Source organism: Agelaius phoeniceus, chromosome 5 (genome assembly GCF_051311805.1).
Source record: "Agelaius phoeniceus isolate bAgePho1 chromosome 5, bAgePho1.hap1, whole genome shotgun sequence".
Classification (NCBI taxonomy): Eukaryota; Metazoa; Chordata; class Aves; order Passeriformes; family Icteridae; genus Agelaius; species Agelaius phoeniceus.
The window spans coordinates 15,371,174-15,383,805 of record NC_135269.1 but is presented as its reverse complement, the minus strand read 5'-3'; the positions used below and the strand labels follow the sequence as shown (position 1 = coordinate 15,383,805).

Genomic DNA, 12,632 nt, shown 5'->3' with positions numbered 1-12,632 from the left:
TAATGAGGCCAGACATGGAGATTATAGTGTGTGAAGGAAGTGGAGTTGGGGGAAGTCTCCTCGGGGGTGTCTTATTGTTACTCAGTCAACAAATATTCCCAAAAAGAATAATTCCTCCATCAAATTCATGAGATTGCCTTGGAAAAGCTGAGATCTTCTTCAAAAAATTCAATTTAATTTCTTTCTGCTTGCCTTCCGGCTTTTGTTCTTTAAGAGGACACATTTTCAAGTTTTTCTCTGCACAGAGAAGGAATTTTTGATTTTTCATGACAAGAAACCCAAGATTCTTACATAATTACATGCCTTGAGGACTCCAATTTTAATAAAAATGAAGCCTTTCATAGGAGTTGGCTACATTGGTTTTCCATCTTCCCTGATATTTGGCATTAGTGGTGATATTGCAATAACAGCTAAGCTGTCTAGAGAAATGAGAATTCTCTCCTATGAAAGTACAGAAGTTCCACCAGTTGCTTCTCTTTTGTATTGGATTGAAACTTGAGGTCTTTGAAGCTTTGGAATGGAAATCAAGATCAGTTCTAGAATTCCCCAGTGAGTAGGTGTTAGGCCCTTGTCACTGAGGAGCCAATCCTATTGTACCACACCATACTTATTTTTGGTGTAAATTTTCCCTCTGTAGCCATTCCAGTTCATCTAAATAGTTAAAAATCCCCTGACTGGATAATGACAAAGGCACAAATGTAATCTAAGCATGAATGGTTAAAGGTGGCTTCACTACCAGTTTGACTTATTCCTCCTGGGTATTGGTTTCAGCTAAAACCCCAGACCAGATAAATCACGTTAGAGAAATGCTTCCAATAAAAAAGTAATCAAAGCTGATTGATGATTAAAGCTGATATCTCTGTGGAAATTTTAATTTATGCAGTCGGCACTTTCCTATGAAAGATGTTTGTTGAAGAACTTCTAGCAATTTTTGGTGACACCTCCATGTAAATCTAAGCCTACAGGCTTTGTTAGTGTGCTAAAAATCTTTTTGGATCCTTCACCCCTTTATAATCTTGTTGAAAATGCCATGAGTCAGCAATGGCTATTTAAGCCTTCATTCTGCCCTGGAGCAACCCAATATAGAAACTTCATCCCTGCACAGGAATTTATTTTACGTTGCAATGATTCAGTGCATTGAATTGTCCCTCAAAAGTAAAAGAATCTTGTAATATTTGGAGTTCTTGGAGGGTCAGCTATGTCACTCTTATATCCAATAGCATGTAACCTGGAGCATGCAGGCTTTCCTTGCTCTGGTTATCATCTGGTGTTTCCTCTGCCTGGTCTCTGCCTAACTGACTCACAGCAAAGGCATCTTCTTTTCCATCCTTTGAAGCAATTAATTTTGAAATATTGCCCATGAAGTAAATCTGGAGTGGGGAGGTTGAAGTGGACCTACCCCAGCAAAATTTGAAGTCTGAGTAGCAGGGAAATGAGAAATGAATAAATGAATCCTTGTGGCTGAAGGGCTGAACTTCGTTAGCCTGTGCCCTTGAGGCCAAGAAGGCCAATGGAATCCTGGGGTGCACTGGGAAGAGCAGTGCCAGCAGGTCAGGGAGTGATCCTGCCCCTCTGTCCAGCCCCGGGAGGCACATCTGCAGTGCTCTGTCCAGACCTGGGCTCCTCAGCACAGGAGGGACAGGGAGCTCCTGGACTGGGGCCAGCAGAGGCTGCAGAGATGATTTAGGGCCTGGAGCATCTCTGGCAGGGAAAGGCTGAGGGAGCTGGGGCTGTCCAGCCTGGAGAGGAGCCCCAGCTGAGAGGGGCCCTCAGCCCTGGGTGTCCCTGCCTGCAGGGAGGGCTCCGAGCAGGGCCCAGGCTCTGCTCCAGGGGCCCAGCAATGGCACCAGAGGAACGGGCAGGGACTGAGCCCAGGAGGTTCCACCTGGACAGGAGGCAGAACTTCTGTCCTGGGCAGTGACTGAGCACTGGACAGATTGAACAGAGAGGGTGTGGAGTCTCCTCACTGGGGATATTACAGAGCTGTCTGGACACAATCTTGTGCTCTGGTGTGGCCCTGCGGGAGCAGGGAGGTGGCACTGACCCACTGTGGTCCCTTCAGCCTGACCCATCCTGGGACTCTCTTTTTCTACTGGGCTGTTGGATGAAAGGGTAGCAGCTTCTCTGTTGTCTGGGTTTTAAAGGCAGCACAGCCATCTGTGCATTCTGTGCCAGCCCTGAACCTCTCAGCATGTGCTGGGGCTGCTTGTTCATGTTCATGGCCTGGTTTACAAGGCCTGATCCCAGTGGCTCAGGCAACTGAATTTTGGGAAGTAGCAATGGAGAATGGTTTTCCATGATGCAGCAGTGGGCATGGACACCAAGGTTCTGCCTAAGCACATCTTTTCTGCCTTGCCTTAAGTGACTCCAGAGTCACTTAAGGGTTGAAAGGGTTTTGGCTCCAGAGAGCATAAATCTTACTGGAAGTCACTGGGATTTCTGTTCCCAAGCATTAAAGGTATGTTTGGACTGAGATTTGTTGCTTGTTTATGAGCTGCTTCTTGACAATCCAGCCAAATTATCTTGCGAAGCACTGCTTTTAATTCTGGTAAAATTTGGCCTTACAATGAGTTATTAATATTCCCACATCTTAGCTCCATAATGAATTTTTTTTTTTAAGTGGGAAGACATTTTTGAGATTTAAGGGTCTTATCAAAAAAGGGCTTCTTCATCTCTTAAAGTCTAGATTGTAGCGTATCATGTATCAAAATGCAGTGGTCTGTGTTACAGTTCCCACTAAACCCAAAATTGGTGTTTTTTATTCTGCAAATTACTATGCATGTTCTAAGAAGAGAAATGTACAGCACCAAGAAGAATGCTACCAACATCAGGGAAATGTCAGGAGCAGCTGACATTTGTTAGTGCCTTTGTGTTAAAGGCTGACTTTGGATGGGTACCTTATCTCCATTTGTCTTCATTTTCATGAGAGGGCTAATTCTAACCAGTTCCCATTTGTCTTTTATTGTTGAGATTTTTGTTAGGATGGAAACTGGTATGTACTTACTTATCATGTAAAGAAGTTGGGCAGTTCTACTGTGGGCTGCCAGGTACAATTTGATGTATCTCCTTTGACTTCTGTTTATATATCTTTATGAATTCCCAACATTCTGCAATTCTAACTTTTCCTTCTTGCTGCCAACCTGGGAGATTTTTTTTTTTTTAGATAAAAACTGTAAATTAATTTTTTTTTGAAATATTTTATTTTACCTTCCAGGAATGACCTGTATTGAATTATGTTATTTTATATGGGTGATGCCATTTAAACAAGTAGAATAGACAATCTGAAAAACATTGAAAAGAAAAGAGAAAAGAAAAATCATCAGCTTAAAAATGGCAGCTTATATAAAGCCAGCAGTCAGACCGCTGGGGAGGCTGGGGGAGAAGGGGAGACACGGATGCCGGCACATTATTATTATTCTGCTGTTGCACACGGGTCTGAATCAGCTCTGGAAATGCATACATTGTTTCTTACAGAATGTCTCTGGCTCCTAACAACAGGATTGCAACGTGATGTCTCTGCTAAAAACGCGATGACTCACAAATGAGTCAACAGTGAAGGTGTTACAGGAGGCTAACTGCTGTGCTGTCTGCCAGGGCTCCTAGCAGGCAGGAGCAAGGCTGGCCATTCATTTACTCCATTTTCTTCTCATAAAGAATTTTAAAAATAATCTAACCTATGGAGTTCTGCTCACGTTACTGCTCTGTGAAAATGCTGGTTTTGTAAGAGCCTCCTAAACTGGGTTAACGTATTGAGATACCACATTGCTCTGGATTTAACAGGCATTTTCAGAACTCTGGCTGCTATTAAATTTAATTTCTGCTGAAATCTGTAGTGCAGCTTAATGTATTCATTCAGGAGCAGGGCATTATCCTTGTCTGTCTCTATGCCACAAGAGGTGTCTTCACCAATTGGAATTGTAGATTGGGTTTCTAAAAGAAAATGTATTTTAGGTCTGTCATGTTTTTGGATTGCTTTTTGCAGTTGAAATGAAGGCCCTTCTGTAAGCAAAGCTCCGTGTAGATCTCTTGAAATTTAGGTATGATGCCCAGTTGACTTAAATAAGGAAGTTTTGGGATAGTAGCAATTAGTAGCAAATTCTGTTAAGAGCTGTGAAAAGGGTTATCTGCTGAGCTGTAAGTCTCAAGGAGAACAAATCTCATTGGACCTGATTATTTTGTCACTGATTCCAGCATGGGATTTGTCTCTCCTTACATTTGCCTTCCACATGGCAAGCAGTATATTTGTGCTTTTTTTTCCTCTTTAAGCTTCTTTTTAAATCATGGTGCAGTGTAAATCAGTGGTGGTAGCCCAGGAATTACAGACTTTGCTGTGGGCCTGGATCAGTATTTCCCCTTCTCACCAAAATGGTGGTTTTTCTCACCACCCAGGACTCTTTTTTTGAATGTTCAGCCTTTGCTTTCGTAGGTGGCTCCCACCCTGGCTGGGCCATGGGGGTTTACTCAGTTCCCCTTCCTGGATGTGATTATTGAGCTTTGCTGCTGCAGAATAAGGATAGGGGCTCACAGCTCTCTGTGTCAGTGCACACTGAGGTTTTCTCAGGCTGAAGGAGCTGACTCTGCTCTTTGTACCTCTGATACTTTCACTGGGTTGTTTGGAAGGGGTGGATCCAACTCCTGCCGGGCAGAAGCAGAACTCAATGTGTGATCTCCTTGATCCTTGTGAGTGATTTAACCAGTGCACAAGAATGAAGTGATTGCACCTTCCTCACCTTGGATGTGTGTCTTATGTGACTTGTGACAGCCTGTTGCTAGTTTGTTGTAGTTTGGAACAATCAAAACTATATACATTTTCCTTCCAGGAATGCACTATTTGGTAATATTGTTTTACCCACAGTTCTTTATTCCTGGCATGTAATTCACCTGGTTTTGTTTGTTTTTTATTAAGTTCTGGAAGTGCTTTCCTTGGCTGTCACTGACCACATTGCCAACATCTCTGAAACTGTTCCATTGGCTTTCTCTTCACACTGCTTTAAGTTGAATTTTCTTCTCTCTGCATTTGAGTTCCTTTGCAGTTCTTTTCTTCTTTTCTCTTAATTGAATCCAGTTTTGCTGGCTGCATCTGCTCATATGCCAGTTTCTACCTGAGCAAATGTCATCTTGTTTTCATCTGCTTAGGAATGCAGTGCTTCTCCTAAGATATTGTCTAATTAATTTAAACTATCCCAGTACTTTCACTTTTTTCCATATCCTCACATGGACTCACCTGCTGATTCAATAATGGCTGGGTTAAGTGCAGATTCTGACGGCTGCTTACTAAATTTAATTTATTGTGAGAGGCTTTCTGTACGCAAGTGTCTGTGCATTCTCTCTCTCCTACACAGGCATGTGCATGTGCACTGGGACATAAAATGAGGCACAAATACACATCCATGTTTGGTCCTATGTAATGACAGCATTGCTGTCTCTCATGTACCCCTTGTATAAAACTTGTTTCCAGAGCTGTCAGGTCGGGGGTCGCTTCTATGGGAGTACTTCGCTTCTATGGTCACTACTATGGGAGTAGTGCCTGACTCCCATAACCCAGCTTGGGTTGTAATATTCAGATGCTAAAATAATGCTGTAAGGAGAGTTCTGAGGTTTGTGGGAGAGTTCAGCATGGAACTGCTGTACAGCTCTTGTGCGGGTCTGATTTTGCTTAGCTAAGCTCGGCATTGCAGTTAGCTGTGTTGCAGGCACTGTCTTGCCCTCTGTTGAAGTGGAATTTCTTTTTAGGCTAAAAACCAGATCTTGTACCTATGTCTGCCAGCTGCTAAGCCTGGTTGGTGGGATTTAGGGCTGGTGAACTCGTTGCTTAACTGGATCTATACAACTGCTGGGGTCACCAGGGAATGAGCAGGGTTAGCCCCAAACTGCTGGGGGAACTTCTCCTCAGAACTAATGGTTGTGAACTGCTAAGGCACAGGAAACCTGCCTTTGACTCTGCCTCCTCCTGCCAGCTCACCCACATTATACACTGGTCATGGTGTTCTGTGGTGGGGAATATCCCTTTGCCCAGTCCGGGTCAGGTGGTTCCCTCCCGGTATGGTTTCATATTTTGGTCTGTATTTTACTCAGAGCCCCAGGATAAAAAGAAAACCATACAATTATGAAGTGTCCTGCCTTTTTGTATACCAGTCATTTCAGTTTGGAAATTATAGTGAAGTGGGTAGTTTCTGGTAAACCCTAATTAGATTTCAATGTAAGTTGTGAAAAATATCAAAAAGTTTGGATGCTGTTCTAAACTATCCTGTACTACTCACCCCTTTACAGACCTCTTGAATTTTAAATTGGATTTCCAGTTTTCTGTCTTGTTATGAAGTGTAGGAAGTAGTTTTTCATTTAATATTAGACTCTGACTTACTCTTGTTAAGCTCTCAGAAGGATTTTTTTATTGTTCATATGCCTTTTCAGTTTGTGTCTCATCACAAGTACGTACAACAAAATATGTATGGAAATCACAAAAGCAATTTGCTATTTTCTCAATTCTTGCATATAGGTTAAATTTTTGGTGTATTTTTCAGTAGTATTTTTGGGCATAAGATACAAGAGGATGTGGGGACTGTCAGATGAGTTTACTCTTGTGCAAGTCACAGGAGATGGTTGCTCTTTGTCTTAGCAAGCCTTCCTCTCAAACACTTGTGGCAGTACCCTAATTACTAGAGGAGCCTAGGAAAAATGTATTTCTGTATTTTTTTTTCTTGTCTCTCCATCCTTGATAGAAGTCATGGGATGGAGAGCTGGCATTTTGTAAGCTTGATAATGAAAAAATGGATGTTTTGGAAGGATTCAAAAAGTGCCTTGAAATGTGTTGATAACTAACGCTTTCTTCCATAATTTCACCCATCCCTGATTTTGTTGTTTAATTTCAGTTGGCAATGTGGATAATCAAAGCTTTGCCCTTGATTGTCCCTTACAGTTTGGTTTTAATCAAGCCACTAATGCAAACCAAGTACAGCCTGGCCTTTTACATTGTACAACTCTTCCTTAGTGGGGTATTGTAAATCATTATAATAGCATTTCATGCTTCCAGGGTTGGATTTTTTTCTCTTTTGGCTTTCCTCATTCCTCTTCTCCTCTCCCTCTGTGATGTATTTTGTGTACATGAATGGCCCTGGGCTGCCAGTCTCTTAATTGGTTATCAGTCTTTTGTAAGATGTGTAACTCTGCACCCCAGAGGAGCAGCTTTTACTCACACCAGTAATTCTGTTGGTTGCTGTGTGGATATGGGCACAGACTCTGAATGACTCCATCAAGCCAAGAAATGTTCTCAGGGAGGGTGGCATTTGGAGTCTGTAGGCAAAGCTGTGGAGGTGACTAAAGATATGAGGATGGTGCTGTGGGGTCACAAAATTCCTGTGGGCTCTCAGCAGATGGTGAGAGGCAGATCCCACCTTAGCTCAAGGCCTTGGTTGAGTAACTCTGTCCCTCAAAGGGACAACTCCTGCCCTTGCAGGGGGTAAAATCAGACCTGTACTGGACCCAGCCTTGGTGTGTTATCAGCCTGTGCTGAGATTTGTAATACAGTCCAGCTGGGGCTTTGCCTGCCCCCCTTGCCATGTCAAGCTGGTCCTGATGGAGCAGATGTTCTCCCTCCTGCTCTTTGGAGAATGTCCACAGGACAAGAGGGAATGGCCTCAAGCTGCTCCATGGGACGTTCAGGTTGGGCATCAGGAATAACTTCTTCTTGGAAAGGTCTGACAAACGTTGGAAGGGGTTGCCCAGAGATGTGATGGAGTCCCTGCCCCTGGAGGTATTCAGGAAACAACTGGACATGGCTCAAGTTTAGTTGACAAGGTGGTGAGTTTAGTGACAAGGTGGTCACTAAGGGTGGACTTGATGATCTTAGAGATCTTTTCCCACCTAAATTATTCTGTGATTCTCTGAAAGGATGATGCTCTGATTCTGCAATCTGAGAGGAAAAAGCCATCAAACTTACATAAAACAACAATAGATTGAAACAAATTACTTACTTTTTAATTCTCCTACTTATCTTAAAAAAAAATAAATCTAATTTTCATTCATTCTCTTATTTCAAACGTGGCCCTTTCCAAATCAGCACTGCGTAGTTGCATCAGGTGGGAGTGAGGGGTCTGCAGCTACTGCAGGTTTTTGAGGTTGTAGGTGTCAAAAAAAGCATATCCAGTGCTGCAATGCCTCTTTAGCTTGTGGCCTGCTGTTGTTCTAATGACTGCCTGAGACCCCATGAAGCAAAGTGCATCCTTTGTGTTACTCCAAAGCCAGTTGTGGTAGATTCTTGCTCGAAGGTAAAAAAAAAAGAAAAAAATTCAGATGTATTACTTGTCTGCAAGGTAATTGAAGAATTTCTAATGGGCCCTGATGCAAGCAAATAACCCTTGTGCCTAATCAGCAGAGAGAAGGCGACCTTCCTGCTTCAAAGAAGAAACGCCAGGCAGGGGAGAAGATTATGTATACTTTGGTCTCTGTGCCACATGGAAATGACATCGCATCTCTCTTTGAACTGGATGCCACCACCCTTCAGAGAGCTGATTGCCTGGTTCCAAGGTAAAATAAAAAAAAAAAAAAAGGAAATGAAAAAAGGGCAGAAAATAGTGCTGTATTGACAAGGTTTCTTCCTGGCATTATGCTGGTGAGTGAAGCAGAAAAAAAGCAAACATGAGCAAGTATTATCCTTCTGTTAAAATTTGAGGAGTGTTCATGGATAAATAAGGGATGTATAAAACATGATGCTGCTGCTGTGACTGGGTAAAATAATTATAAGGATAAAACAAGTGACACTTAGAGAGAGTCTGTGAAGAGAAAAAATAATGGTCTAAATATTGCACAAATCTGTGCGAGGACATAATTGAACTCTGTGCACTGTTTGGAAAAAAAAAAAGTACTTTTAATATATTTAACTGAATTGTTCCCAACAAAATAATGTGTGGGGTGAGCTGGGCTTCTGTTTCCCTGACAGATCATGATGCCACTGAGCACATTTGTTATTCAAATGTATTCAGCAAGTGGCTTCTGGGTTTTAATTGTCAATATTTGAAATTTTAGCTGTGTAGCATAGCTGAGATTGGTTAGATAAGTCACACGGTGTTGGTTGTGACTGAATGGGCTTGCAGACACTTAGGGCTGGTTGTTATGAGGGTGGATTTTAAAGCTGGGTACCCACAAATACTGATGTATGTGACTTTGAAGTGTGTTTGCTATGCTAAGTTCTGCCAGATAATTTGCTTACTTGAATACTCAAAAGCCCATCAGCGGAAAGGGAGAGCGTGAATGGAGACCACAGTGAATATATTTCAAAAGTAAAAATTCAGAGTTAAAATTGTAATTGATTTCTCAGCTCTGCTTTTTGATAATACCACAGATTATCATATGGAAAGAATTTAGAAGGATCTCATATCTACTCTTTGTTCACTTGATTTTCAGTTGAGAACTGGTACTGTAAATGCTTGCTCTGGAACAAGGGTTTGCAGATCATAATGATGAAGCTGTGAAACCACGGTCAGCTTTACTTTCTGGCTTTTGTGCTGTGACAGCTTAAAAGGGTTCGTTATTCTGCAGGAAAAAAATAATAAAAGAATTGGGTTTATTCATGAAATGTATTTCTGTTCAGATGGGATTTTATAACATCTTCCCTTTTAGTTTTTTTCCTTTAAAGAATATTTTACTCCTAGACTTACAAAAATACTTAAACCCAGCATTCTGCATAATCCCAAGATGCTGGCTGTTCTTGTTGCAGCTCTGCTCTGGGTGAGAAAGAAGGAGTCAAGGGAAAGGGGTACAGCTTTTAGGTCCACCTCCCCTTTTTATTGCAGTGGCTGGTGTGGCTCCTGCTCTCCAGCCTCATGCCACAGGCAGGTGTTGCAGGACACTCCACTTGCCCACGTGGGCTCAAGACTGATCCATCTCAGCTGCTGTTTGCTCTGTCCCCTTTAGGAACTCCTATGTCCGACTGAGGCACTTGTGCACCAACACTTGGGTCACCAGCACCAGCATCCCCATAGACACTGAGGAAGAGAGGCCTGTGATGTTAAAGGTAAACAAAATCCCAAATTCATTCCTGAAGCTGACTCACTTCCAACCTATGAAATGTGCATAATAATTAGGTTAAAGTAAGAGGATTTCTCACCCACTTTAAACCAAAAATGATTGCAGATTGGGACATGCCAAACCAAAGAAGACAAGGAAGCTTTTGCCATCGTATCGGTTCCTCTGTCTGAGGTCAGAGACTTGGACTTTGCCAATGATGCCAACAAGGTTTTAGCATCAACTGTTAAAAAGCTGGAGAACGGAACAATAACCCAGAATGAAAGGAGGTTAGTGCGTTTTATTTTTTCCCTTGCTAAATTGGTGTTTGGTTACTCATGCTAACACAGTCATGGGTAGGTGATATCCACATGGACAGAGGCAAATGGGAGAGGACACTTCAGTTCTGAGAGTGCCAGCCTGTGGTTAGATGCTCTGTTGGAGCATCCTTGCTGTTCCTCAGGCTGGTGTGTGTATCTCCTGTGTAAAAGCGGGGTAAACAGCACTTCCCCAGCTCACTGGCCACATAAATAAATGGGTAGTTCCCTGGGCAAATGTCTTTGTCTGGATTTCTTTTGATAATCTGCTTCTGAGCTGTAACGTGAGGGTGCATTGCATCTGATTCTCATGTACATGAAAGCAGCACTGCAGGGCTCTGGACTTGTGTTAAGTTCACCACACTGCAAAATCTGCAAAAGCCTTGGAAGGAGGTCTCAGTGTGACTGAGAAGCTGCTCCATTTGCTTTCTCATACCTATTTTCCCCGTTCTCTTTTTCTATTTTACATCAATTTGGTGTTCACCCCTTGTATTCATCCCCATTTTTTCTGTGGCGCTATTGGAATGTCTGCTCCTCACACCCTCCCCTGAATCAAGGGATTTTGTAGTACATTTGTTGTACATTGTAGCCAGATATATTCCACTGCCAGTGATGTAGTTCGCTATTTGTCTTCAGCTGCCTGTGGTTAAACTGAATAGAAGACAACATCTCTGGCAGTGTGAATTCATAACTGTAATACATCATATATAGCTTTTTTTTTTTTTCTGAAATGTTGCTTTTTGGTGATGAAACTGAATTTTTGCAGTCAGTTTCCAGTAGAAATTAGACCAGATTATTTAATATCCTAACAGGCAGATTTTTAATGCCTGGGTGTTGGGACTCAGCCTTGAAAAGCTGTGGGGGCCATTTCATGATTGAGTTGACCCAGAGAGGGATACGACAGTATCCAGGTGGAACATCCCTGTATGAACCTGTTACTGTCAGTATTGTCAGATCTTGATGTTAGCAGATTGATACAACAAACATGTAAAACAATTCAGAGATGTTTCACAACAGTGCCATCATTTGTTAGTTCTTGTGATTTCCTTTGGAAAAAACCCCACACCATCTTTTTTTTGTCTTATCACCTTCTAGTATAGAGTAGTAGGAGTCCCAACAGTTTATTCCTTATTGCTCCAGCCTACAGCTGCCTTTTCTACTTTACTTTGTGGGGGTGAGACACCCCTTCACTCAGAGGGTTTAGGTGAGCAGCCCAGCTCACTTGTGGATAATGGGGACTTTGTGTCTGGCAGTCACAGGTGACTGAAAATCTCTTGGGAATTTTCCTGCCTCTTTCATAGCTTGTAGATTTGTTAGTTATGGACTAACAAATAACATTGACCAAATTGAGATGATGCTGAGTTTTTCATGTAAAAGATTGCTGGTGCTGTTAAGGGATATTCTTTGAAATCTGTAGACATCTGTGTTTCTCACTGCATGTCTGGCAAGGTGTTAGTAACAAGGAGGCAGCAATGACTTTGTTTTCTTTTTTTTTCCATTTATATTCTGTCTTTTTACATTTTCTGAAGGTGGGAGAGAAGCAATTACTACTGCCTCTGTTGTTTTTAGCACCTGCTTCTGACAAATCTTTTGTTTAGCAAAGAGTGAAACAAATGCAGTTTCTTGGGTCAGTATATATAGGAAAACAGTTATATATGAATATATTTATGAAAAAATGTATATATGAAACAGTTTCATGGGTCAGTAGGGAAATTAGCTAGTGGCAGAATGTTTTTATTCCTCTGGTGAGTCCATCATCTTGTTTCATGGACCCATGATAAAGCATAAAAATCCTTGCTAGGCTGCATAAGTTTCTTTTTACTGCTCCTGGGCCTTGAGGCCACCAGGTATAGATTTTGGGTCTCTGAATACTGTTTATCAATCCAGCGGCCTGTTTTTTCTCTTGTTTTCCCTCTGGTTGTTGTTTTAATGCCTTGGTAAACAGCCCTGTGATTGATTTAAGCTTCTGCTGAACCAAGGCTTGGAATCCTTAATGTACATGTCAAACTTAACTTGGCAGTGGTGGAAGTTCCATTGTGCCAGGTAAAGCTTAGCATAAATGTGATTTTCATTCTTAATTAATCCTAGCAAGTGTTGAGTGACTGTTTATAGTAATGATTTGTCTATTTATTCTAGGTTTGTAACCAAGCTACTGGAAGATCTCATTTTCTTTGTTGCTGATGTGCCCAATAACGGGCAAGAAGTTTTGGATGTGATCATTACCAAGCCAAACCGGGAACGACAGAAATTAATGAGGGAGCAAAATATATTGGCTCAGGTATGTCCTACTGTGTTAATAACTTATTTGTATTTGCA

The 12,632-nt window shown here is 41.9% G+C and overlaps 1 protein-coding gene across 5 annotated transcripts in view; it reads left to right on the top strand.

Annotated features, from left to right (window-relative positions):
• Nucleotides 1-12,632, top strand: part of ITPR2 (inositol 1,4,5-trisphosphate receptor type 2) — a 244,723-nt gene that overhangs the window by 57,633 nt on the left and 174,458 nt on the right. For 4 of the 5 annotated variants that reach the window (XM_077178364.1, XM_077178365.1, XM_054631152.2 and 1 more), the window contains 4 exons: nucleotides 8,369-8,523; nucleotides 9,910-10,009; nucleotides 10,129-10,289; nucleotides 12,453-12,594. In XM_077178364.1, coding sequence (XP_077034479.1) covers nucleotides 8,369-8,523; nucleotides 9,910-10,009; nucleotides 10,129-10,289; nucleotides 12,453-12,594 — 558 coding nt within the window. The remainder of the gene's footprint in view (nucleotides 1-8,368; nucleotides 8,524-9,909; nucleotides 10,010-10,128; nucleotides 10,290-12,452; nucleotides 12,595-12,632) is intronic. The other variant, XM_054631153.2, reaches the window with a different exon arrangement.